A 26,668-nucleotide genomic window follows, 5' to 3' on the forward strand; every position below is an offset into this window, starting at 1 on the left:
AGCTGGCGCCCCACAGCCGAACTGCCCCGCTATGCGCCTGCACCAGCCCATCAGGCACCTCTTGGGCACCCCCACTCCCTTCGGGGTCCTCCCTACACCCCCGAAAGGCCCCTCCGCTCCCCCCTCCACCAATCAGCAGCTAGCATTCCCCTCTTGCTCCCGCCTCCGCGGTGCGGCTCCTCCAATCACCCTCCAGCCGGGCGGGGTGAGGCGGCCGCCATTACAGACCGCCCTGGGAGGCGGTGTTCGTCGCGCACCGCCAACCGGAGCCCCCCTCCCTTTCCCCCGGTGCTGAGGTGGTTGGCCCCTCACGCGCATGCGCCCATGATGTGAGACGCAGAGGAAGGGGGTGAGGGGAAACCAGCGGGGCGCAGCTACGCATGCGCAGCGGGGTGGGCGGGTCCGCACCTGCGCGCTGCCAGCCGGCGGGCGGCCGCGCCTGCGCAGTGGCGCCGCCTGCGCTGCGAGGATGCCCCGGAGTTCTTTAGAATGTCGGGCTGGCGGCTGGTGACGTAGAGCGCGGCGCGCGGCGGAATCCCCCCCCCGCCCCCCCTTTTCCCGCGCGGGCGATGGGCGGCGCGGCGGGGCACGTGTCGGGCGGCGCCTGAGCCCGGAGGGGCCGCACGTGCCGCGGGGCGTCTTCCCGGCCCGGCCCTGCATGCAGCGCCCCCGGCCCCGCGGGGGCTCCCCCGGCATGAGCAGCGGGCGCTAGAGGCCGCAGCATGGCCGGCAGCGGCTACACGGACCTGCGCGAGAAGCTCCAGTCCATGATGCCCTACCGGGACGGCCACAAAGGCGGCGGCGGCCCCCGGGAGCTCGGGGACGCCCCCGCCGCCAAGCGCAAGTACCAGGCGGCGTCGGACTCGGAGCCCAGCGACTACGAGGAGGCGGCGGAGAAGGAGGAGGAGGAGGAGGCGCGCAAGGTGAAGAGCGGCATCCGGCAGCTGCGGCTCTTCGGCCCCGAGGAGTGCGCCAAGATCGAGGCGCGCATCGAGGACGTGGTGTCGCGGGCCGAGAAGGGGCTGTACAAGGAGCACACGGTGGACCGGGCCCCCCTGCGCAACAAGTACTTCTTCGGCGAGGGCTACACCTACGGGGCGCAGCTGCAGCGCCGCGGCCCCGGGCAGGAGCGGCTGTACCCGCGGGGCGAGGTGGACGCCATCCCCGAGTGGGTGCACGACCTGGTGATCCGCCGGCTGGTGGAGCACCGCGTCATCCCCGAGGGCTTTGTGAACAGCGCCGTGATCAACGACTACCAGCCCGGCGGCTGCATCGTCTCGCACGTGGACCCCATCCACATCTTCGAGAGGCCCATCGTCTCCGTGTCTTTCTTCAGCGACTCCGCGCTCTGCTTTGGGTGTAAGTTCCAGTTCAAGCCCATCCGGGTCTCTGAACCCGTCTTGTTCCTGCCTGTGAGGAGAGGGAGTGTCACTGTGCTCAGGTAACTAATGCAGTGCAAGGCCTCGGAGTTTCAGGGAATGAACTGAGACACCCCTTAGCTTTGATCCTTGAGTCATGCGGCAGCTCGCCGCTAATAATACGAGGGCGAATTGTTTTTCCGTAGCGGCGCGGGCGCGGGCTGCTTTCCGCCCCCTCGGAGGACGGAGCGAGGACCTCTAAGAAGTGCGGGCACCTCTGGGGGGCTGGTTGGACCCGTGTTTCAGGCAGCACATCAGGGCTGGCTTACCTGCAAGGGACTTAGTATCTACCTGGACGTGGAGCGCTGGTGGGGTCGAGCTCCGTTTTAGCTTTAATCCGCCCTTGTCAATGGCAGAAATCCAGGCAGAGACGCACAAAATGGAGCCTCGTTCCAGGGCCGCCGGTCTGGAGCGAGGACTCCTGGGTTCTATTCATAGCTCAGTCACCTACTTCCTTTCTGGCCTTAAACATAGGGAGGGGGCGTGACTGGCCTCATCTTCCCCATCTGTAGATTGGGACTGTTAAGGCTCCTTTCTCTGGCAATGAGGCCCCACGGCGTGGAGCGAGTCCTGCATGACCGTGCTGTACGGTAGGCGTTCCAGGCGTGTCTCGGTCTCCGTTTTGCAAATGGAGAAACAGCCACAGGCAGTAAATGACCTGGCCAAGGTCACGCAGCAGGTCCCTGGTAAAGCGGGGATTGGCCTGTAGGAATCGCTGGTCCTAATCCGTTTCTCCATCCCCTGGGTCACACGGCCTCTCTCTGCAACTCGGAGCAGTACAGGTGGCAGGCGGTCGCGCTGCCTGTGATCATTAGTGCGTGTGGCCTCGTGGAACAGGTGGCTTTTTAGGCGATGAAAGAGGGAAGGAATCAAGCGCTAGGGCTGCCTGACTTCGTGATGGAGGGTTTATTCACCCCAAAGCTCAGAGGAGCCCTGCAGAGCTCTGTTTGCCTGGAGCGCCCATATAATCGCATCCTAAACTACTTCAGAGCAGCCATAAATTAGGAGCTGTGCGGTTTCTTCCCCCCCAGTTTGATAAACGTTCTTGCTCGCTTGCAAGGCTCTCTAAAGGTAACACAATCTCCTGCTTTGGCTTGTAAAACGATCACCGCAGGGTTCAGGAAGGAATTTTTTTTTTTCCCCCATGTACATGCAGCATTGCACAATTGACCAGGTGCATTAATAATAAATGCTTAGCACTCGCACAGCTTTTATCTCCCAAGCACAGCACAAACATTAACTAATCCTCACGGTTCCCTGGGTGTTCGGCAGGACAGGAGGGAATTGCAAACTAACATGTAAGTGGGCACAGCTCTCCTGAAGCTAATGGTGTTCTGCCTGTTTATTTGAAGCCACGAATCCAGTTTGAGGTCAGGTGCTGGGGACGGCCAAAGGCTGGAGTTGCCAGGCTGGCCGGCCCGCCAGCCTGATGTGCTGTTGCACATTTTACGTTGCTGTAATGCATTCTAGCTGGACTCGGAGATGAACCGAGGGGTGGTTTCCATCCCCATTTAATTAAAAGGAAAGCTTTCCTGACCTTAAAATGGAGGCGGGTCAGGGTCTTTAAGTGACATACCAAAACCGGCTGGTGAGGGGCCTCTAGACTGCTCATGGGGACAGGAGGACGAGGTGGCTCTGCTCTGGGCTGCTGGAGGGGAGCGGTCCAGGGAGTTCAGGCTCGGAGCCTGTGAGTGCCCCGGCAGCCTGGCATGCTTAGGGCCAGCTGCGTGTCTCAGCAGCCTGAGATTAAATCCCCAAATGTTGGTGGCTCTGAACAGTGCTGCGGGTTTCCAGCTACTGATGGTTGTGGCAGCTTGATTGCCTAACCTGAGATGAGAGGTCCTGGTTTGGAGTGGAAAGACCTTTTCTAAAATGGGGGATTATTTCAGTTTCAGTGCAGCTGTTGCCAGGCACTTAGCACTCACTTAAGGGGCGTTCGGCTGCGTGTGCAGCACCGAGAACCAGCTGGGGTAAAAAGTTGTCATGATTTCTTAGCCTTGCCAGGCTCGAGAGGGACTGGACATGACTTGCAAGTCTTCTCCGTCCTGCTGGATGTGACGCCTCCCCGGAGATCCAGCCCTCTCTGGTCGTGCTGAGGAGTCACTTCTCCGAAGTGGGAGGGGAAAAGCCAAGTAAACAGCTCCCCGCAGGCAGTTGCCCTGGAGATAGGGAAGCTGCCCAGATAGAAGTGGCATGCGTGTAATGTGTGTGACTCAAACCTGACTGGGGCAGCGGCTGTTCTTGGCAGGGCAGGGCTGGGTTCTGGGGAAGGCAGCGTGGCAACATCTGTTTTGTTGCCGGGAGGGGACGTCTGAGGAGTGTGAAGGGAAAAAAAGCTGCGTTTTTCCAGCTATTTCCCTCTGCCTCTTGCTTTCCCACCTCTCTGTTTCTTCCTCCATTCCCAGGACTGTCGTCAGCGGATTCAAAACCACCTCCTTTGCTTTCAGATCTTCTCTGCCTTTCTTTATCCGGCTCCCCTGGCCTAAGCAATCTAGCACACCGCAATGGGGTTGTTTTGGGAGGGGTAGTGAGGGGCTGGCTGCTCCCTTCCCCAACATACAGTGGGATGTGCCCTTCAAAACTCAGCTTTAAGCCCTTCTCTCTTTTTTTTTTCTCCTCCGGTTCATGCATGTCAGAGAAACACCCCGTGGCATCATGTGAGGGGCACTGCACTCTTAATCTGCAGAGCCATGCTGGACTCTTATGCCACCGTTGGCAGGATTTGATGTTTGTAAATACAGACTGTATCGTGCAAACAGACTTCCAGATCTTAAACACAAACAGGAGCTCCTGAGCTCAGACTACCTCTGGCTGTGGAATAGATTGCTTCTGGCCATGCTTCCAGTCCTTTGCTCTCGTTGGATACATGCATCAGATAAAGTCTGGGCTAAGCAACGTGCCTGCCAGCAGCCTCCTTTCTTTAGAAGAGGTGCATGCTTCTCCATCTAGGGTTCCTTTAATTCATTCCTCTAATCAAGAGGATATCCTCTCTGTCATCTCTAGATTGTCAAAACCTTGGCTAAAGTGCCTCTTACGTAGAGGGAGGAATTAAAGGATCAAGTAAGTTCTTCCCGCAATCATCTTCCGGATTTGGAAGGGCCGGGGCTAGGATCTGAATCCCAGCTCCCAAAAGGAAGAGCCTAAAATCAAAGCCTTAATTTCGCTGTTTCTTGTCGTATAAGGGAGTCTGGATGAGGCTGGATGTCAGCACCTTGTCATTCATTTTTGCAGCCTCTCCTAGGTCTGGGCTGTAACTTTCTGTAGGTGTTGGCTACTGATTCAGTCACTTGAGCATTTCCTTTTTTAAAGGGATAAGGTGAGCTGCAGAAACAGAAATAGTAAGATGGCGGGGTGAATAAAACTTGCCTCTTCACTCTGAGGAAAGTATCTGGAAGAGGGCGAATATTAAATTGGAAAAGACACTGGGAGTCTACTGGAGCAGCTGTGCAGGGTTAGAGTTTTTCTAGCACAAGCTGTATTCAGCAGGCTGGTGTCCAGATCATATAAATGTCCCCAGTGATCTCACAGTGTACAGGATTCAATGGAAACTTTATTTTGTGCTGCTAGCAACCCTATGTCCCTCGGAGCTGGGCCTCAGAGCTGTTCTCTCAGGTTGCTCTTAATTCTCCCTTATCTTTGATAATGACTGTTTCATGGGGGAATGTCATGACATGCCCACATCAAAGCCTGGCAGTGCTGTCTCCTGGCTTTTGGGGGGGCTAGGAAAAACGCTGCCTTGTTTCTGTTAATATTTAGGTACTGGATGTCCCAACATCTTGAAATCTACTCCCTCCTTATCTGGCTACTACAAGAGGGGAGGGAGCTTTTTTCTTACTCTCAACTCCCAGAGGTCCTTCCCAAGGCAGAGGAAGATGCCTTCTGGCTGCCCACCATTCAGAAGAGCAGGGAGATGACTGAGAGGCTGGCTTCGACCTTCTGCCGCTAGAAGAGACTGAGTAGTGGAGGCCTTTGAGCTGCCTGCAGGCAGGGCAGGCTGGACGTGCTTCCTTCGCAGGTGTAGGGAGAACGTCTTAGCTGCCGGGGTTGGCATCTCATGTGAAAACACTTAAATCTTTGGCAGTTGATAGAGGCCCGTTGGCTCCTGTTGGAGGAAGCTCCACCTTTGCCAGTGGGAAATAGGCAAGTATAGAGTCCCCCCGCCCGAGGCTCTGTTTGAACTTAAATCTTCTCAGCAATGCCAGCAATAAGTCTTCTTTTAAACCTCTAATGAGACATCAAGCCCTTCTTGGTTAAAACCTGCTGCTGTTTCTGTGTCAGCGTGCAGACCCCATCTGCAATGACCAGCTCGCACTGCTGGTGTACTAGGCTTCGGAGGGGATCTTAGCCAGACTACGGCAGAGCCGCACGCAGCTCACGTTGCCAGGCTGTACCTCAAGTCCCTGGACTACAAAACAGGCAGGAAACTTGTGCAGGTGGAGCGTTCCCCCTTTGGACACCTCCAGTCTTGTTCCAGGCAGCGAACGAACCCTTTCTTTTACCCCAGTGAGAGACCATAATCCATTCGTCAAGTGGAGTTAATTGAGACCTGGAGACAGAAGGTCTTGCCCCAAGTCTAAAAGGAAGGCTAGAGGAAGTAAGGAATGGTCTTTGCCTGTCCTCGCAGATGCTTTGAGCATGAGCAAATACCTGCTTTGGTCTGTTCAGGCTCTGTTTGCCGGGTGTCAGTGGTGGTGTTAGGCCAGGAGAAAAGGTGTCTTGAAAATCTTGCGGGGGGCTGTAGAGGACCAGCCCCAATGAAAGGCCCATCAGCAGTGCCCTTTTCAGACTGCTTTGCCGGCTGCTTGCAGCCTGGATTCAGTCGCTGTGGCGCACGGGCTGAGCACCAGCAGGCAGTGACTGCCGTCGTGCTCCTGGCAGGCCCCTCTGAGCAGAGCGGAGTCTCCAGGCTCGCGGCCTCTGCACCAAGCCCTGCTGCACATCCGCAGCCGTGACTGCTATTAGTTTCAAATTGGCATGAGGCTGTGAAGCAGGTGTCCGTCCAGTAAGCCATCGGGGCAGCCGCCCTGCCTGACCTCTAGTGCTGGAGGGTTCAGGTTCAGAAATAGGCTTGCTCCTTCTCCTAAAGGCCTCCTAAACTGAATGCTAACATGGGGGATCTTAATTGGCTCGCTGGAGCTTGAAGCAAAAATTCCAATGCCTTAATTATTAAGCTGCTCGATAACACTCTTTCTCTGATACACCTGCAGCCAGATCAGTGCTACTATATTGAGCGGTCTATTAAAGCAGTAACACTGCGGTCTGGAATGAGAGATCCTTCCAGAGAAAGGAAGACCATATTCCCTCTGCCGCGGGTGGGCCAGCCTCCTCCACGCACACAGAAAGCCCAGCCTCGGGCTCTCTTGCCTCTGGGCAGAGCTGCTTGGAGAACCTGCTCCACACCAGGCCAGGCTGTGGTTCTGGAAAGTGGACCGATGCCCGGTTCCTCTCCAGCGAAGGCAGATGAGTGTTTGCAGGCAGCCGCCGCTCCCAGCCAGTCTCAGCATTTGGGGAATGAGGAAAGAATGAGAGCAGCAAAAAAGAAAATTAAAAATAGAAGCGTTTTACAGAACTGGCAGATGCAGTGCAGAATACTAAGTTGTAGCTCCTCCATGTTACCCGGCCTGGAGTTTGCTGGAGCCTTGATGCTGGCCCTGTGTTTAGACTGGAAGTCAAAGGGCTGCCTGTGGATGGGTGAGTGGGGTGGCCTGTCGTAACAACCAGGGAACTGGAAAATGAGTAGTTCTGCTTTGGGGGACATGGTGCCCTCTTTCTTTCCTCTGGGCCAAATCCTGTGTGCATATCACCCCACACTGACCTCAGCAGGGTCCCCTGAGAAGTCCCCTCCGTCCTTGCAAGCTGCCATGGTCCAGTTTGAAAAATTTTGTGTTGCCAAAAGTGCCACCTGGAGCCACCATCAGGGGAGCGGGGTGCTGGGTGGAAGAACTACCCCAGTGCTGTCCTTTCCCGTCTCCGAGGGGTTGGTTCATGCCCTTCATCAAGGAAACAGCTTCCATGCCAGGATGGTGTCCCTTAGTCCCTTCATTTTCCAAGCAAGTGTGACTGCCATCCTCCATATTAACGTGACGTGGCCATGCTCTGCAAGATCGTGGCCAGGCTGCCTGCCTCAGTAATTCCATTGTAGCTGACAAATATATCTGCAAACAAAAAAAGCAGCTGTGGAGAGAGACTTCTATAGCAAGTGTTCGAGGTTTTGCATACCTAGAAATAGCCTAGTGTTCCCGAGAGCGCAAACAGCCTCCTCTCTTCTTACCACCTGCCTGAAAGGCTCGTTAGATTGAGTAATGTCTTCCATGCTCTTTGCGAACGACAATACACTTCATTTCCAGTACGCACCTCTTCGAGGGGGCCTTAATATTTGATAGCTCAGACAGTCTAGTGTCTCAGGCCCATGCGAATTCCCAGCGGTCTAGGCCTGCAGTTTAGTTAATGGAACTTGGATAAATTTGGGGCTTCAAACTAAGTCTTCTGTGTGCCATGACTAGATCTGATTGATTCAAGCAGCAGAATCCCTAAGGGCATGTCGAAGGGCAGCACTTGTGTTGCACACTTGGGGAATAAGCCTCGGTATCCAGTCTTCATTTAGTGGTGGTTGGGAAGCAGGGCAGAGGCGTTTACCGCTTCCTCACCGCACAGCTTTCCAGTAGGCAGAATCCACCTGTCATCGTGTAGCCGACAGCCTCGGAGGTAATGCAAAAGGCAGAACTTCAAGCGAACGGCAGCCCTTGTAATTGCAGGCAAGCTGCAGACCTCGGTAATCACGGAAGTAGCTTTTTGGGTGGGGAATTGCCTGGGAAGATCCCGTCCTGTAATGCGGTGGGTTTTATATTGCTCTTTAAATCCACTAAATGAGTTGACTGAATTTACGCTCCATAACGCACTTTATGACTGTGGCTGGTGGTAATTTCTTCTGGCATCTGCTAAAAACCTGTGATGGAGAATGGCAAGGCCTGGATAATGTTAACATCCTTGGGTTTTTCTTTGCTCGTCTGAACTTAAAAGCAAAAGCTGTGGAAAGTGGGTTCTGTTGATCTGTTCGCCGGGGAGCGGGGAGGAGCTCATGAAAATTATGGGATAAATAAGACAGTCTCAGACTGGTGATAATTTGCAGTTATTGGTCAGCCTACTCACAATGTTTTCTTTTCTCCTTCTCCACCCCTGCCTCCCCCCCAACCCTCTTGTTGTCCAGTGGATACGCGGCTGATGAAATTACACACTGCATTCGACCACAAGACATCAAGGAGAGGAGGGCCGTTATCATCCTTAGAAAGTAAGTGTGCAAGCGGTTGGCTGACCTGTAAGGGAACAGCAAAGCTGGGCCTAACTATCATTTCACAGCACTTTTAAGGGAGTGCCTTCCAGCACAAAGGCAACATGTTTCCAAGTTACTTTAGCTGTCCAAATGTTAGCAAGAACATTAACATGGCGTCTGCTTACGATGCTCATTCCATTCTTGTGCTGGGCTTGGCTGGACATTGAAAGCCGACTGATCTCTTCGGCCTCTTTGGTTACAAGAGTGGTCAGTTTTCACATTGGCTCTCGTGCCCTGGTACCTTGACATGAGGTCTGGGGTTTGCAAGCACTGCAGAGGGAACATTTGCATCCATTCATTGGGCTTTCGTTACCTGGTTTAATTAAAAAATAAAGAGAATGTTAGGCTTGGGGTCAAATTGAAGGGACTGATCATGTGGTGTCAAGGTACCTGGTCCTGGCCCTTCAAGGTGATATTCTCATGCAAACTGCTGTACATAAGTCGTTTTACAAAGTTGATGAGTTCTGCGCTGGGGAGGGAATGACTTTCACTCCTGCTGGGGAAACAAATGCTGATGTTGGAGGCAAGTAGGTATAATGGATTAAACAGCTAGGCCCATAAGCCAATTCGGGGCTTGATTGGTGAGAGGCAGCACCTTGTCGAATCGGTCCTCACTGAAGGCACTGTCTTGAAATGCCTCCAGCTGAAAGGAGACGGGGTATGCGTCTTGTGGTTGGTGTCTGGCCTCTAGCTTTAAGAGGTCTAGCAGAAACTTTACTTTAATGTCAATCATGCCTGCTGTGTGGCCTGCTCTGGACTCCTGCCTTCAAGGGGAAAGTCGTCGGGGAATTGCTCTGTCAAGAAAAGCCATTCAAAGTGAAAAAGTGACTAATTCCTTGGCATCGAACCTAGAAGGATGCAGGCAGGGGAGGGTAGAGTGGGACGGCTGCAGCCCAGGCAGGAACAAAGCCACAAGACTGGAAATCTAGACACCGACTTCTTTGAGCTTCCAAACAGCTCAGTTGGCTTCAGGGTAACCTGGTAGCATGGACAGCACGGTGCAGTGCTCATTACATCAGCCCAGCAACAAAGTGGAGACTCGGACATCTGGGCAGAGAAATGAGAACGGGAAAGGCCAAAGCCCTGAGGCAACAGCGAGGCAAAAGTAGCTTGCGCAGGGGTGAGGGGCTGAAGGTGTAAAGTCATAGCACATAATGGAAGAGTGTGGGTTTAAATGAAGGGGCAAGAGAATCCAGTGCGCACTGGGGCTCGTAGCGTACCAGAACCCTTGCCCTTATCCTGGGGACTGGAAGGCTGCTGTGCTGGGGGCACTGGGAATGGCAGCAGCCGTGCTAAAGAAAGGTGAGATGCTGAGCAGTGCTGCTGTAGTTGCTTGTCCGTTGTGAAATGTTCAGGACCGAGGAGCACAGGCAGGGGTGGGAGACGCGGGTTGTGGTGTCGGGTCAGTGCCCGGCTAAATAGGTCAAAAACAGGTTAAACTGCTGCACATCTCTGATGCAGAGAGCCCAACTGACTGGTTTTATCCCGTTCCTATTTTGGGTCAGTAACTAAACATTGCTTCTGTCGCTGGAGCCTGAGTGATGGGCTCCAAGTCTTTATGTTACTAGTTTAGCTAGTTCCAGTCTACTTAACTAGAGCAGTGCCAGGCCTTGGAGAGCTGAATCTGCCAGCCCTGCCGAGGCTGTTGGCTTAGCCTAGCTCCTAGAAGTTGCCTTGAGCACTGAGTGAAGTTCAGTCCTTACTTGCGCTCTGCGTCCATGCAATCCATGTCTGGACTTTCCACTGTTGGATTGTGGTAGTTGTTTGGCCAGTGACGGGGTAGCAAAGAAACCCGGTTGTATCCTAGCCTGCTCTCTTCCTTGTCTTCATAGCATTGCCCAGCACTGAGCAAAAAGTGCGTATCCCAGTTTGCAAAGGCACGTGCTACAGACGCTGCAAGTGGGAGCTTGTTTGAACTTGTGCACGTTCCTTCGACCCCGGACTCCTGTCCCCGTTAGGCCTTCAGGGACCTTCATCAAATTTGTATCCTGTCGCACACATTCCTACAGTGAATTGCATCACGTCCTGCATCATGTGACACTTGCAGATTTAAATAGCATGTTATGAAACCAGGAAAATCAGTGCTTTCTTTAGGCAGGCTGCTAGCATTAATGCTGCTGGTTATGTCAAAGGAGGTTTTATGCAGGGTCTGGCTAGGTTATCTTACAGAGATAATGCACCGGGGACTGAGAGGGCCTGTAGGTAGAAGCATGTACATTCAGCCAAGCAGCAAGGTGGCTGGCTACCTTGAAGTCTTTCGGGTTTTTATCCGTTTTTGTGCACATTCTGCTTGTGCGACTCTATTGATTGATCTTGCCAGCAGTGATGGGAGAGCAAAACTGCACGTATTGGAGAAATGATCTGGGGTTCGATCAGTTTGGTGGAACATGTGAGAACGGCATGGTTACAAGCCGGGTGTTAACGCTTTAGTGCCGTGAAAGCACAGTGCTGTTTGCAGTGTTTCCTGTCTGCACCAGAGTGCCGGGCTGCAAGGGTGCCAGCAAAGGCTGGAATTTCTTTTTGTGCAAGATCTTAGAAGACGTCGGGCTGTGGGGGTGTGAAATTTCTAAATTAAAAAAAAAATAAAAGCAATCCTCTCCCTGGCTTTCCCTATAACCATGAACAGCGTTAGTGCAACCTGGTATTATTTTGCTGGGCTTTGAAAGCAGTTTACGTGATGGATTTTCTGAGCGCGTTGGTAGCAGCATTGGTTATAGAGAGCTTCGGCTTCGAATAACTTGCTGGTGAATGTGTAGCCCATCTCTCCTGCTTCTGTAGCTGAAAACTGAATGGCCGGTTTGTTTCTCTCCTTCCCTGGATGCCGTGACTGGGGCAGTGACCTCGATCAAAGCTTTCATTGACAAAGCTAAGACTTATGCCTCTCAGAGTTTCAGATGGGCACAAATTAGGTTAGAAAGGCAAGTCTCTATTTCTGTGCAGAAATTCTTTTCTTCTTTTTTTTTTTTTTTTTAACTCTGGGGGTTGCTTCCATCACCCCGTGCCCTCAAATGCTGGAGTTCTCCCCTCGCTCTACAGAAGTGCATTATTTAATATAATCCCTTCCTTTCGTGAGTTGACGTGGTGCTCTGATGGATGGTACGGCACAGTTTTGGTTCTTTGTAGTCCCGTTGCCCAGCCTCTGATGCCTGTCAAAACTGACTTTAACATTTGCTAATGGGCAGCAAACGGTTTACGTTGTATTTAGCATCTTTATATGTGGTTTTGGGGTGGCCATCAGACAGCCCAGCATGGGACCGGCTGTCACTTCTGCATTCGCTGTTCTGCCAGGGGACAGATCAGATTTCTGGCCTATGCACAGCTAGGACAACAGAGCAGGCAGACTGTTAAAATAACACCGGCTTTAAACTCTTCCTTCCTCTTTGCAGCGCGCTAGGCAAACCTTGTGTACAAAAACGTGCCTGTAGACAGATTCATGTGTCGATACACAGGACCTGCGGCGGAGAGAACGAGCTGGTGAGGGACAAGTATAGATGGTTGCTCAGCAACTGCAAACGGCTCTTTCCCGGGGTTTGGAAGGCTCCTAGGCTTTCCTGCACTCTATGGAAACCAGGTTGGAAAGCTGGAGTTCAAGAGCGGAGCAGAAGCACATTCTCCGCCTCTTCGAACCCAAACTCGTACGTGCCGATGACGGCACGTGAACAGATGCTGTTTGAGGGAGGCATGGACCGCAGAAATAACACGGAGAAGCAAGAGGGTTCTGGAGGGTGCACGGAGCATCTCACCCACGTACGCTGTTCTGCAGTGCCTTTTTCTTTGTCCTGGATCTTGGCCTTGTTTAAACTGCTTCAGATATCATTGAAGCCAAAGACTCGTGTCTAAGCATATTACTACTGTGTGATTGTAACCAGGCTAAGCTCAGATGGCTCTTTCCTTCCCATGCTGTCCGCACCAGCTGCCAGGTACAGTGGCATCTGGGTAAACAGTGCTATTCTGTCTGTTGTAGCAAGCCTGTTTGCCAGCACGGGTCCCGGTTTAAGCACGCACAGGTTCTCTCTGATCGTAACTGAGAGAACGTGTCGCAACTGCTGCTTTTGAATGGAATTTCCCATCTTTCAGATCTCCACCTGACTCTCTTGTGCAATCCTCTGAGTTTTGAAGCAAAGCTTTGCAACCCTAGTTGTGCTGCCCTGGCCTCAGCAACGGCTCTCGATTTAGGTAGGCAGAATATGACAGTGAAGCTAGTCATTGCTCCGTGTACCAGAGCAGGGGAATTCTGCTGCATCACTCCTAGATACTTTGTTCAGCAACTTAAAACCCTGGATAATCATTAACTCTCACACTTACTGACCTGTGTTAACTTGGCTGTTTCGGTTTCATGTGCTAGATTTCCTGGCAGATCTTTAGTCCAGGAAGCTGAGGGATTTTCAAGGCAGGTTCTTGCCTTGTTTATAGCGAGCTTGGCTTTCTTGGTGTAGTGGTGGGTGCGAGCTGCGTGGTTTGAATTTGGGTTTCATATTGGTTGAAATAGGTAGAATATCTTACTGAGATCTTAGCATTTTCCCACAGACTATTTGAAAACACTTGTCTTTTAAATGTTCACAGAACAAGACTAGATGCTCCTCGATTGGAAACAAAATCGCTGAGTAGCTCTGTGTTGACAGCAGGTTACACCTCTGACCGACTGTCAGGAAGCAACAGGGACCAGATCCTGAAACCAAAGCGGTCCCATCGGAAAGCAGACCCTGATGCTGCTCACCGGTAAGTTCAGCTCCCTTGTGAAAACAGCCATCTGGGTGGGGTGCTCGTGGCATTGTGGTGTCACAAAGCTTCTTGGTGTTTGGCATCGTCTTGGCACGTGCTATTTATCAGCAGAGTGGGAATCGACACTTTTAGAATGGCCCATTTCTTACCCGTTTGTTAAGCCAGAAGGCATCACCACTGCTATAGCGGTGCTGTGTAACACGTCCTCCTGCTTGCATTCTTGCCCAGTATATTTCTGCATACATTTCCTACGGTTCCCACCTCGGCGTTCTCTACAGGCACATACAGACTTTAGTGGAAGGCAGATCTAAATCATCAAAACTGGTCTGAAGCCTAACTTGGATACCGGGGAAGCTAAGCTTTGATTTGTAAGCAGCTTGCATCTTTATTGCCAACAGAGAAGTCATAGGCTTGCCTCATTTGATGCAGTAATTCAGAACGCTGATTTTTCCAGGAGCTAATTATTTGTGACCTCTCTTGCCAAGCAACGTTCACAGCTGTTGCAGATGATGAAGTGGCGCTTTTACCAAAAGAATTAAAGGTGTCGCCACAAAGGAAGAGAGGGGCTCTTGGGTGGGATGATTCTTAGACCTGCCTTCCTTGTGTCTTCTTGGTGAGCTGTTTACTGGCATTGGGTGCCAAGAAGGGCATGGATGTCAGCTCCTTGGAAGCTGTTCAGTGGGTCTGGCAGCTCCAAGAGCGTGGGCACTTGTAATGGGTGTAGTTCAGTGCACACAGCAACGTGAGGGTTCTCCTGCGAGTACACACTCAGAAGAGTTTCTAGCCAGGGTTTATATTTCCGTGGTAGGAAAAATTGGTGGTGGTGCAGAATCGGGGTAGCTCACCGATAGTTATGCACTGTAAGGCCTGATCGCTCTTCCCAGTTCCCAGAGGTGTCTCTGGGGCTTGGTGAGGATTAGGACAGAGGCTCTTCTGGACATCACGCACACATCCAAAGGTTGGCTCGGCTTTGCAGCTTGACTGCGATACAGCTGCAGGCAGTCTTGGGAGGGCTGGGCTTGTTTGAGTCACGTCAGACTGTGTGGGCACGAACTGAGAAGCGGAGCCAGTTGGGAGGCAGTGTTAGGCTTGTGAGCGTTGTGCTCCCCCAGCGCGAGGTGAATGATGTGGATTCTCCACCGGTGCCCTTCACAGCAGGGATCTTCCTTCGCAGTGGTAATGTATGGTACCATCAGCTGCACGCAGGAAGGGAAAGCCCAGCAGCTGCCCAGTTGCGGTGCTTTCTGTCCAGTCTAAAAGCTTTACTGCAGCCCAGACAGCAGTGAGGATGTGTGAAATATGAAGACTCTTGTGATGTAGAGGGAAAGAATGTGCGTTGCCACAGCAAATCCTCCCCAGCACTCGTGCTGGACGTCTAAATTCAGTCTGCTTCCGCTGTGTGGGTCTTCCTGGGATGGCTGGGATAGTGCATTGTGGGAACCAAGGGGAGAATCCGAGTCCATTTGGGGTCAATTTAGTCAAAGTAAGTAGGATTTTGTAGAGGGATTTTTTTTTTTTTTAACTATTTAAATGCAGCCATTTCTGGAATATCAGTTTAATCCGAAGTTTGCTCTTGTTCTCGTTAGGCCCCGGATTTTAGAAATGGATAAAGAAGAGAACAGGCGCTCGGTCCTCTTACCAAAACACAGGAGACGAAGCAACTTCAGCTCAGAGAACTATTGGCGAAGGTCTTACGAGTACACAGAGGACTATGACGAGGAGGAGGAGGATGGAAGTCCAGCCAGGAAGGTTAAAATGAGGCGACATTGAGGAATGGGCTTCTGAGGGTCCCGGAGCTGGAGAGAACGGCCTCTGATCTGTGAAAACTTTCCCCCTCCAGCTATTTTCCATCTAGCTTCAGTTTTTGGTTTTGTTCTTTCCTTTCAGCTGACGAGTCCTTGGAAAGGATCTGGCTGGCTGCGTTATGAATGGAGTAAAACTGAGGCACGCGTAGCACTGGGACGTGTCTGGTGCCACCCACGGTTTCCTGAGTAGTGGGTCAAACACAGCTGCTTTCCCTCCCGAAGCAGTGAATGTCAGAGCTGGGCCGGGCTGGCTGTTGGCATTTTTTATTTTCCCCCAAACACCAAAAAAGTGAGAGGTTTCCTTGCTGGAAAGTCACAAAATGTTGGGTTTCTTTTTCCTTTTGCTTTAATTTGTGTTTTTGTTTCTTTTCACATGTTCTAAATCTGCTGTTTGACCCCAAGAATTGAAACTCTGTCGTGGCCTCCTACTCCATGCTACACCAAAGGGCTCCTCGGTCTGCTATTACATAGTGAGGGTTTTTTTCTTTTTTTCTTTTTTTTTTGTTAAGGGTGCCCTGCAGTAACTGGAAATTCAAAGCTTTGCAGACACCTCTCACTGCATCCGGTTACAAAGCGTTTAGGACATTTGTTGCACTTTAGTAACAGTTTTTAAATGCCATATACTCCCCTTCCAGCCCCCATCCTCCAGCTCGCTTGGCCTTGCCGGCATCCTGTCTTCTGCGCTGCTAACTAAAAGGTATGTTTTCTCTGTGAAGAGCAGCCATAAACTCGTGCCCACAGAAAGGCTGGTTCTGAGGGCTCATCACAGAGAGAAGAGAGCCTTTAGGAACTGAAGTAATTGTCTGCTAGACCTTTGTCTGTAACTGCATATGTGCAGGTTTCCTTTCCAGAGGTGTGTTGTTTGGATCCTAAACGTAGTGTCCTACTTGGCTTTGAGGCCTGTCGTGCCAGGGGACTGGGATCTGTATTGGAGCCCCTGGGACTTGAGTATGAAGATGACACGTGTGTATGTGCGTGTGTGTGTTGGGTACATGCTTTCCCCTTCTCCAAGCAAGAGACTAGCCAGAACGATCTGTAGGGGTAACGTTGCACTGTGAGGGGGCCTGACCGGGGAGCACGGTAGGACGTGCTCTCTCTGTGCAGGCAGGAGCTTGCCCTCCCGGGTCCTCACCCGCTCGATCCGAGACGGCGTTCTCTCCCGAGTGCCTCGTTTGAGGACACCCCAGAGCTTTGCAACAGCCCGAGGAATCTGCTGGACTTCACTGCAGAGGTGTGCTCCATGATATTGCCCCAGTAGAGCTAGCAGTCCTGTTTTTGCTTTGGTGTTTGCAGTTGGCTTGGTGGGGGAAGGTCGGGGGTCTCTAAACCTGCTTAGTTCTGCCGCTCGGCTTTCCCCAGCAAACACGGGAACTGCTGGACGATGCCTGTATTCTGCTCATTCGAATGTCAGCATGAATTCCTGGTGCAGAAAGCTCCGTGGCTTGAAAAACATTACAGAAGAAATCATCTTTGTGGCACGCGGGAGTTGAGGTTAGAATATCAGAAATCCCTCCATGCATCCTGCTTGTCTTTGCACCCACATGGCTGCATTATCCTGGCATACAGCCTCCTTGTAATAACACATTTAGAAACCTGACTTTAACAAACGGGGTGGAAAGAAACCCTCTCTGAATTCAGTATCTTGAAGCCAGGTAGCAGCAGCTGCAAGGAGCAGTGTTTTTTTAAGTTGTCTTAAAAACTCTTTAAAAATTACAGCTCTCTTTGTGTGTTCAGTGCTCTCTTCTGCTCCGCGCACTTCGCAGGAAAAGGATTGAATACGTTTTGAGTACAGCCTGATGCTCTCATTGAGGGGTTTTCAGCCCACCAGGCCTTGTTCCTTCATGTGCTGTTAGAAATCTAGCATGCTTGCCCACCTCTTAGTTTCTCTGCATGCCTTTTTCTTCTCCTGGCCCCTAGTGATGGTCCTGTTGCAAACATAACTTCAGGAGAACTTTTATCCGCATGAGACTTGAGCCCTTTGGGGGTTGTCTGTCATCCTTCAACCTGGTGTTTGGATTACGTTTCTGCCGCAGACCTCTAACTCGCATTCCTCAAAGATGAGAGGAGCCCGTTGCTTGGCCATCAAGAGAGCCCCACCGCTTCTGCCCTGTCGTGGAAGTTCATACTTCTGGTTTCCTTCAGGATGTCAACTGCATTTGAAAATTGAGGCTTGTCTTTAAAGCTGGCATTTCTCTGCCCTTTTGCTTGTTGGCTTTGTCAGCAGGCCAACTCCAAGCCATCCTCACACAGCAGGGGAGTGCTTTCTTTGGGGACATTGGGTTTTTCTGAGTGTTTGAAACCAGGCTGTATACTGGATCCGTAGCGTTACCATTTATGGCAGACACCCTAAACATCAGCCCCTCTACAAGATGGTGGCTGGTCGTGGGAGGCTTAAGAGTGCCTGTTTTTTATGAACTAGGCGGTTTTTGGATTTGCATTTTAAAAGCCCCATCCACTTCTAAGGGGCTGTGCTGAGCCCCTCTTGCTATACGATAGCTCAGTGTTTCTGCTTAAACATAGTTCTGGCTGGATGAATAGAAACCGTAGTAATCTGTGCTTCTCTTTCCTCCTGTTACATGCAGTGGATCCTTCTACCCATGCTGCTTTCAGCCTGCCCCTGCAGTCTGGCTCTCCATCTTCAAATGAAGTTGGTTTCAGTTTTGCCTGGGAGGTGACAATTTGGTGATACTCACTGATGGGGCCACTAATAGAGCACGGTTTGCCGTGTTACCTAGAGTGGAATGAGGTATTGGATTTTTCTCGGGAAAGGAGCGGTAGGCCTACTAATGTCTCACGCATCAAGGTCTTTCCTCTAGCAAGGTATAACAACATCTCGTTCCATCCCCATGAATGCAGCCGGTACATTCATTGGGTTTATTTTGTATTCCTCCGTGCAACCTTATTTCTGCTTCTCCATCTTCACGCTTCATTTAGTTCTACAGCTTTTGAGCGAGCAGCAGTGCCCCTTGGGGTTAGCCTCAAATCTCTGTTTTTTTTCTTTGGTTGCAACATTGACGTGTTGGCCAAATTGGGGCATGACTAGTTTTGACTCCTGATGCTGTCTGTGGGCTGAAGTCGCCCCGTGTGTCTGCAGGCCATCCTCCCCAGGTAGACAGATATTTTATACAGACCCATGTATGTAAATGTATAGATGCACGTTCTTAAATCTTTTGTACTGATCCACATCCAAAAGAAACCTTCGTTCGGACACTTTGAGCTCGGTGTGAAGACGTAGATTCTCAGTGTCAAATGACAGGAGACTCCCTAATATGACAACAGCTCAGGAAATTCATCCCACCCACATCTCGCTTTGGTAGCTGTATGTCTGCTCTGTGAGGCCACTTGCAAGTTCCAGGTCAGACTTTCAGGGCACTGCCCTGATGTGGAAAACTTCCAGAACCCAAGCAATTCGCTTTTAATTAGGGATCACCCATGCTCCAGCTGCCTCCCTGCTCCAAGTGGTAAAAAGCTGGAAGTGGGGTTGTGACCACCTGTGCAACGTGAAAGAGAGCTGGTGACTTAGCAAAGCCTCAGTCACAGGCTTGACCCACTTGGTTTTAATCGTCTTTCCTGAGAGCGCACCATAATGCAGCCAGGATTCCCCTCTAACCCAGAAGCGTGCAGTACGTGTGACCTGTCCAGCAGCCGGCACCCTAAATCAAAGGCACTGTCAAATTACCAAAAAAAAAAAACAAAAAAAACCCCAAAGGCCACGGCAGTATTTTTCTTCACTAAGGAAGGGAAATGCTTTCTGCTTCTTTGCAGATAAACAATGGGTGGGAATTTCATACTTCTGCTGCTGTTATCCTTGGGCTGCATGTAGATGAAAGGAGTCTAAAAAACCCTGTTGAATGAGCCTGGTGAGTGCAGAAAAAAGCGGCTGTTGGCCGGTCCCTGAGAAGGAGAGTGGTGTTATAGGGATGCTTTTTTGAGACTCCTTCTAAGGTCGTCTTTGCTTTGATGGTGCCAGATGCTCGGAGAGCACTTTGTATTAACAGGATCTAGGCGAGTGAGACATACCCGCAGCAAGGTCATAGCTGCCACACCTGACTTTTCCCACCTGCGAAGTTGTAGTCCAGCTGGTGCAAGTCACTGAGTCACGAGATGCATGAGCTGTAATCCAAAGGCTTGGTTCATCTTTGAAGGTTGGGCTGCCTAACCAGCTTCTGAAGGTTGACCTATACTTTGGCAAGCAATGCACACGTCTCTGAGTTCCCCGTGCCAGGAGCTTCTGCTGGGACACAGGGTGACAGACACATGCACAGGCACAAGCTGACTATTTTTTTTTCTTTCCATTTTTGGTTTTGAATCTCATACAAAGCATCTTCCAGTATTTTCTGTGCAGGGAAAGAGGGAGTTGGGGGTGGAGTTCCTTGTTCTTTGTTTTTAATGCTGTTAGTAGGCGCTGTTGATAGCGATGCTTGCTGGAGATGGGTCTAAACCCACCCCCCAGTTTCATACGGCCATGAAACTGGGGGGGAAGTTCAAAGCTGGCCCTGGACTCCGGTTTGGACCTGCCCCCGGTGACGGCTAGTTTTATATGCCAAATGCAATTTCCCTTTCCCAGTCAGAAGGAGAGCCAGCAGCCTGACGCGTCGGCTGGCCCCCAGCATCCTCCCCGTCCCCCACGCGCACACACCTAAAGTTCTGGCTGACTTTCGTTTTGTTTTTTAAAGATTCTCTAATTTTTTTGTTACAAATAAAGAAAGTGGCAATATTTTTTCTGTAAGTTTTTTCATAGGAGAGCGTGGTTTGTAACAAAAGTTGTACAGTTCTGACGTTTGAGATACACAAAAAAAAAAAATTAAAAAAAAAAAAAAGTCCTGTGTGGAACACTGTAAATGGGCAGAGATTATTTTATGTACAGTACAACGCGGGGGGGGAATCTTTTAATTCCGGTTGATTCTTAGGAAGACTTTAGTTCTTCACTGTCAGGGTTTGGAGTTTCATGGATTTCATTTTTTTTTTTTTCCTTGTATAGAATGCTGCATTTAATTGAATAAAAGCAGAAAGCATCACTTGGCTGCGTGAGTGCATGTGCGGTTCTTGGGTACGCGTGGAGAACGACTGCTCTTCAAGAGCCGCGAAGCCGCTGACTCTTCTTGTCCGGAGCAAGTCACTTAAGCCCTGTATTGCTCATTTAGGGGGGGGGAATGAGGGTCTTGACTTCAGCTGGAGCTTTGGGGGCCGAGTCCCTTCAAATCAAATTGGCCCTTAACGTCTGCACCTCCGTGCCAGGAAAGAGAAAAGAGGTGTGGGTGGGAAGGGGAGGGAAGAGAGGATGCAAAGCATCTCCCCATAGGGAGGTGGGGACAGGACAAGGAGAAATGGTTTTGGACAGCAGCAAGAGAAATTTAGGTTGGAGATTAGGAAGCACTTCCACCCCTTGAGGGTGGCTCAGCATTGGACCAGGCTACACAAAGGAGGAGAAATTTTCCTCCATCCTTGGGTGTTTTTAGAGCAGGTCAGATGCACTTAGCTGGGGTGGCTTAACCCTGCCTTGAGCAGGGGGTTGAACTCGACGGCCTCCTGCGGGCCCCTCCAGCCTCCTCTCCAAGGAGGCGAAGATTAGTTGGCGAGTCCCTGGCAACACAGTATTTATTATAACGTATTCTTGCACAAGAAGGGCTGAATGCTGGAAATGAGAGATGGAAAAACCCTCCAGCACTTGATGACTCATCTCTATCCTGAGCTGCTAGCATGTGGTGTCCATCTTGCTTTAAATGCCAAAGTGACAGGACTTCCGCTTCTCCTGTTAGACAGATCGTGCCAGAGCCCAGGAGGTCTTCGTAGGAAGATGTTTCCCAAGTGTCTTGTCTTGGGTTTTCTGTTCTTGATTATGGTCAGGAAGGGAAAGAACAACATGGGAGAGCACTTCAGAAATGCAAGGAGCCTCGAAGGAAACAAGGAGTGTCCTGAAGCGGAGGGGAAGGTCCAAGACTGGGTTCAGAATTGGATCAATGGTGAGCATGCCGCTCCTAATGTCCAAGCAGAGACCGACATGCCCCTTTGGACACGAGGCTTGACCCAAAGCCTTGGTGCTCCTAGGGCAGCTGCCGTCTTGCCCCAGCTATAGCAATGCCGCAGGGTTGCGTTCCCCATGTGGGGGCTTGCTGGCTGGTGGCGTTCTGCTTCGGAGCCACCTCCTTGGTCTGGGTTTGACCTGGCCCTGCGCCGAAGAAGTAACTTGGTTCTGCCCGCCTCTCCCATGCCCCAACACCCACCCTCCCACACACCCGAGGTATTCGTCTGCTGTGTTGCCAGAGCTTCCTCCCAGTGGCTTGTCAATAGGGGAGTCAAGACGCATCATTTGATGTGCCCCCATTACCCCAGCCCCCTCTCCTTGGGGCAGGTGGGTGGAGCTGCTTCCTAGACCTCTTGGGGTGAGCGCTGATTCTTGCACTGGCTCTCTGCCCTCAGGCAAGTTGAGTCCCCTGTGCATCTTCTCTTTCTTCCCTCCCTGCCCTAGTGCCGACATCACTGTCCCAGGAGGTGAGATTCACTAGCCCTGTCTTGTGCTCTCATTCCAGCTAGCTACACTTCATAATGCAGCAAAGGCTCTGCCAGGCTGTGGCTTCCTCAGGGAGCAGAAGCTCCTAAAACAACTGAAAGGCCTTGAGGGGCATTGGTGTCTGGAGCAGGGCTGGGCTGGGCTGGAAGCCGCGAGATCTCCCTACTTAGTGCTTTCCCATGAGTCCTGCTGCACGTGGCAGTGCCCCGGGTTTCACAAGTCCACCCAGAGCTGCTCCTACCCGCTGGAGTGGCAGGCACGCAGCTCCAGGAAATGGGGCCAGTCTTCTCTACCTGCCCAAATGTGGGTGTGGGAACCTGAGTCCAGGCACTCGTCTAAAACCTGTGTTCGCCTGGTACCAACACGAGTGGACACATGGGAACGTCCAGACTGCCCCTGGGCTAGGCTTGTCTTTTGCCCGTGCAAGTCTGGTGTTCCTGCTGTGAGGTTGGGGCTGTGTCCAACTGCTGGCTAGTCCCTGTATGGGGCCGATGCACCCCCAAGGGCAAACCTGGACCATCAAACCCAGATCTTTGGGCATCTTCTGCTGCCTGGCATCAGAATGCCTTCTGCTTCCACCTCCATAGCACTAAAAATTAGACCAGTCCAGCTGTCCTAGCCTGGGGATTTCATGGCCTGCTATTGAAGCTCTACCCCTGTCGATCAGCGCTGCACCCTGCCCTCCCAGGAGCTGATCTGTGGAGGAAGCAAAGTCCCAGCTCAGAGGAGGTGGTTCCTTGGCTGCATCCAGTTTGTATGGTAAGTGGTGAGACCTGCAGCTGGTAGGAGGGGAGCGTTGGCTTTCAAGCCCCGTCCTTGGGAACCTGCTCATCTCGAGCCAGCTGAGAAGAATCCCCGTGTCTGAGACTGCTGCAGACCTGCCCAGCCCCTCGGGGAGTCTGCTCCGCGCGCCTCGGACCTGCTTTTTGAAAGCCGTTCTTGGGGTGTGTGTGCTCAGAGGCTGGGCACAAAGGTGGCCCGAAGCTGTAAAGAGCCTTTGGTTTCCTAGCTGGGCACTGGGCATGGGAAGCTCCTCGGTGTTGTGTGGCTAGAGCAGGAAGAGGTCAAATCCACACGCGTGGCACTCGCTGGAGGCAGCTGGGACAAGCACTCGCCCCAGCCGTGTGGGCACCGCAGCAGAAGGGCCGTGTTAGGCAGCACCGGCCGTGGGAGGGGAAAGCCCCTTGTGCTCCAACCAGCCTCCCAAGGGCCGCTTTGCCCTGGCACTTGTCAGGCGAGGTCCTGACAGCTGCCAAGGTCCCTGGGGCTTTGCCCAAACCCCGCAGTGGCAGCTAAGCGCCCGCCCAGGGAACTGCACCCTTCCACCTCCCTCATCCTGGCGGTTCAGCGGGTGTTGACGTGCTTCACCTCAGAGGCAGCTGCAACCTAGCGGTGGGAGCATGGCATTCCTGAGCAAATGACTTTGGGCCGGTTCTTAAACACACAGGAAATACAATCCCTGAGCAAACGCGATGCAGGCGTCTAGAGCAGCGTGGGCTGCGTGGCAGAGCACACGCCTCTGTGATCTGCTTTGCTCGGTGCCAGGCTGCTGAGCAACACATCTGGCATTGGCTGCTCTCCCTCCAAAGCCCTCGGCTGGGACTTGAGGCAGGGAGCCAGAAACCTTTGCAATGGCCGGGCCGGCTCCCTGCCCAGATGTCCTGGCAGCAGGCTGGGCTTTTTCCTCGCTGGTTCTCCTGAGCGCCCCTTGCTTCGCTCACGCCAGCAACTAGGCTGCAAGGACAGCAGATGCCCGGGGTCTGCTCTGTCCCCAGAAGTGCCCAGCTGGGACTCCCGCTCCCAGACTTCAGACACCAGTGCCTTCGACGCTTCCCACCCCGGGCTGTGCAGAGCTGTGGGGACGGGGTCGTGTCAGCTGTGCTGCCCCGTTCCCACACGAGGGGGAGCTGGAAGCAAAGCCAAGCTGCGGCCTCTGCAAAGCTTCAATGGCCGGACAGGACTTCCACTGAGCTGCAGGGGGAAGGAGGGCTGGAGGGGGCCCTTTGGGCACAGCCCGTCTTGCCCCCTGCTCTCCAGGGTGGCCCCGTTCCCCTTCCTCAGGCTTCAGCCTAGTGGGGGCTCCTACGGCAGCTGTTCCCACTCTGCTCTGCTCTCACCGGCAGGACCCTTTTTGTTCCCAGTCTGACGTGGTCTCTGCCTGTTCGTGTCCCCGTGCTCTGGGGCCGGTGCTGTCCATGGGCTCGGCGGGCTTCTGTCCCCAGGGCTGCCCTGATGCCTACCAAGCAGCCCTGCCTTCTCCTGCTCGTCACTCTGGTCCCTTTGGTCTCCAGCCCTCCATTGCCCTGCTTTGGGGTGTGTGACACCAGTTACCGCAGCAGTCCCAGATTGTCCTCCTCATCTGACGTGTCTGTCCTCTGTGCCCCATCACCCAGCCCCATCCAGCAAGGCCTGCGAGGTGTTACCAGCTGGGCGAGGGTAATTGTGCAGGCAGCCCCTGTACCTGCGCTAGGCTAGCTTTCTCCTCCTTGGATCTCCGGGCAGGGCAGGGCAGCTGTGCATGGGTTGGGGGCCTAATTCCTCACCTCACCCAGGCACGGGCTTGGGGTGATCATGAGTGCAGCAGATGCATGAGGAGAGGCCCGTGGGGTTGTCCGTGCCACCTTTTTCCCCCTCGCCCAGGGTTCATAGACACAGCGACAACTTGATGAACATGATGCTTGGAAAGGGGCTGAAGCACTGCCCTGTCCTGGCCTCTCCTGCGTTGTGGCCAGGGCTGGGCTTGGGGCTTCGCCGGCAGATGGAGACTCCTCGCTGGCTTCCCCCCAGGAGCCCATGTCCGCTGCCTCTCGTGTGCTACCATGGGGCGTGAAGGAGTACAGGGGGTTGTGGGGGCTGGTGAGGGCCGACCCCGCGTGTGGAGCTGTTCGCTGCACCTGCGGGGAAGGTATTTAACACAGGGGCAGAGTAAAGCAGGGTGGGCTCAGCACGGCTCACCGCCAATGCCCTGGCACTCACCGTGGCACCTGGAGGCTGCAAGGCAGAGACACAAATGGATTGCAAAAACCCTATTAAGAAAGGCCTGTCCGGGCTGACCCCACAAACCCACCCGCCTCAAAGCTGGCGTGCGGACAGGGAGGGAAGGGCCAGGTTTGTTCCTTGAGAGGTCTCTGCCCTGATCTTTGCAAGGGCACCAGGCCTGGGCAGAGGCAAAGGTGGGTTCCCCAAAAGGCTGCCCCCATAGTGCCCTGTTTGAGCCCTTGGGACCCCTGGGGAGGGAAGAAAGGGCTGGTCATTAGCTGGCACTTCCCAAAGGGCCCCGGGGCAGCAGCCTGAGCCACGCGCCAAGGCTAGAGGAGCCTGCCACAGTCCTCAAGCCACAATTTCTCCCAGAAGCTGGGACAAAGCGTGTCTCTTAGCATGTGGCCTGAGCTCCTCTGACCCCGTAGCCACGGGGAGTCCTCCCCCCTGCTCCGGGCAGGGGTCCAGCTGTCTGCAGCCCTCGCTGCTAGGATGTTGCTTCTGGCTACACGGCTGAGTTTCTCTGACTGTCACTGGATCTTGCTCCTCCGTCTGCCGGCTGGAAGTCTTCCCACCATCACTCTCTTTTCCCTTTGCATGCACTTCCACGGGCTGCTCGTGTCCCCTCCCAGCCTGCCCTCGCATTAGCTGAGCACGCAGCTCGGGGCCACACGTGAGCTGGGAACGCCCCCAGGCGTGGAGGGTATTGATGGGCAAGAGCCTCTTGAATCCCCCATATGCGCCCTGCATCTCTGCCCTCTCTGCCGGTGCTTTGCAGTCATCTGGAGCTAAATCGCGTGTGCCGTGGGCGGCTCTCTGCGGCTGGGAGCTGGCGCCACGTTGAGCGTGGCCCGTCTCTTCCAGCACGCAGCAGCCCCCTATCCCCGCATCTGCCTTCTATTAGTCTCCTCCAGGCGCGAGGCTTGCCGTCCTCCTCCTCGCTGGAGCCGCCCAGCCTGGGGGACTGCTAATCAGCTGCAGAACTTATTGCCTCGAGGGCGGGTCGGGGGTTCGAGACCAGGCCAGACGGCTTCGTGCCTGTGCAGCACGGACCTCGGTGGAGCCTTGTTCAAGCCGGGGGGTTTCCAAATGAGGCATGGGACATCCAGGGGCACGGAGCCAATACCTCGTACCCTGATTGGACTGGCAAGCCCGTATCCCCAGCCCTACATTGCTGCGGGAGGCTGGGTTTCCAGCAGGACTGTTAGCCCTGGCAAGCAGAAAGTCAAGTGCTCAGCTGTGGGGTGCGAGGGGGGTATTTGAGGGAGAAGGGGGTGCTGGAGGGTTCTGGCATGTCCCCCACCGCAGCCGGGGGACCCCAGTCCTCGTCTGGCCCGGCTCAGCTGCCACCGTGCAAACAGCTGGGAGGTGCAGGAAGCTGACGGGAGCCTCCGGGGGCTTGGGGAGCTGCAGCTGGATCTCATTGGGGAGTGCGGAGGCGCCGTTGGACGGTGAGGCCGTCGGAGTGGGAGGGGGCAGGACGGAGAGGGGAAGGAATCTGCTCCATGGGTTTGCAAAGGCCGGGGGGAGCTGGGGTCCCCAGCAGCTTGGAGGTCAGGCCTGGGAGCTGGGGAGCTCCCGCCGAGGCGCCGTCCAGCTTCGCTGGGCTGGGGGGCAGCCGAGCCGAGCACAAAGGCCCTGGCCTGGCTCTCCGCGTGCAGGACAGGCGCTGCAGCCCGTCTCCTCAGGGAACAACTGAGCTGCCGGAGATGGAAGGGCCTTGTCTGAGGCACAGAGGGGCCACATGGGGCTGTGGCTGCCGGTTCCCGGCATGGGTGTTATCGCTGTGCCCTGCAGCTCGTGCTGGGGCAGTGCTGAGAGCAGGGCCCCGCTGCCTCAGTACCCTCCTCCTTCCCCAGAGTGCTAGCAAGCATGTCGGGCTTACTGACCAGGTGAGGGGATG

At 53.4% G+C, this 26,668-nt stretch overlaps 1 protein-coding gene across 1 annotated transcript; it reads left to right on the plus strand.

The window, feature by feature from the left end:
• Positions 1–432: 432 nt before the first annotated feature.
• Positions 433–20,293, plus strand: ALKBH5 (alkB homolog 5, RNA demethylase). The gene is made up of 4 exons (XM_006272739.4): positions 433–1,441; positions 8,626–8,706; positions 13,312–13,467; positions 15,057–20,293. The coding sequence occupies exons 1-4, from the start codon at positions 723–725 to the stop codon at positions 15,238–15,240; spliced, it is 1,140 nt and encodes a 379-aa protein (XP_006272801.1). The 5' UTR covers positions 433–722; the 3' UTR covers positions 15,241–20,293.
• Positions 20,294–26,668: the final 6,375 nt, after the last annotated feature.

This window comes from Alligator mississippiensis, chromosome 13 (genome assembly GCF_030867095.1).
Source record: "Alligator mississippiensis isolate rAllMis1 chromosome 13, rAllMis1, whole genome shotgun sequence".
Classification (NCBI taxonomy): domain Eukaryota; kingdom Metazoa; phylum Chordata; order Crocodylia; family Alligatoridae; genus Alligator; species Alligator mississippiensis.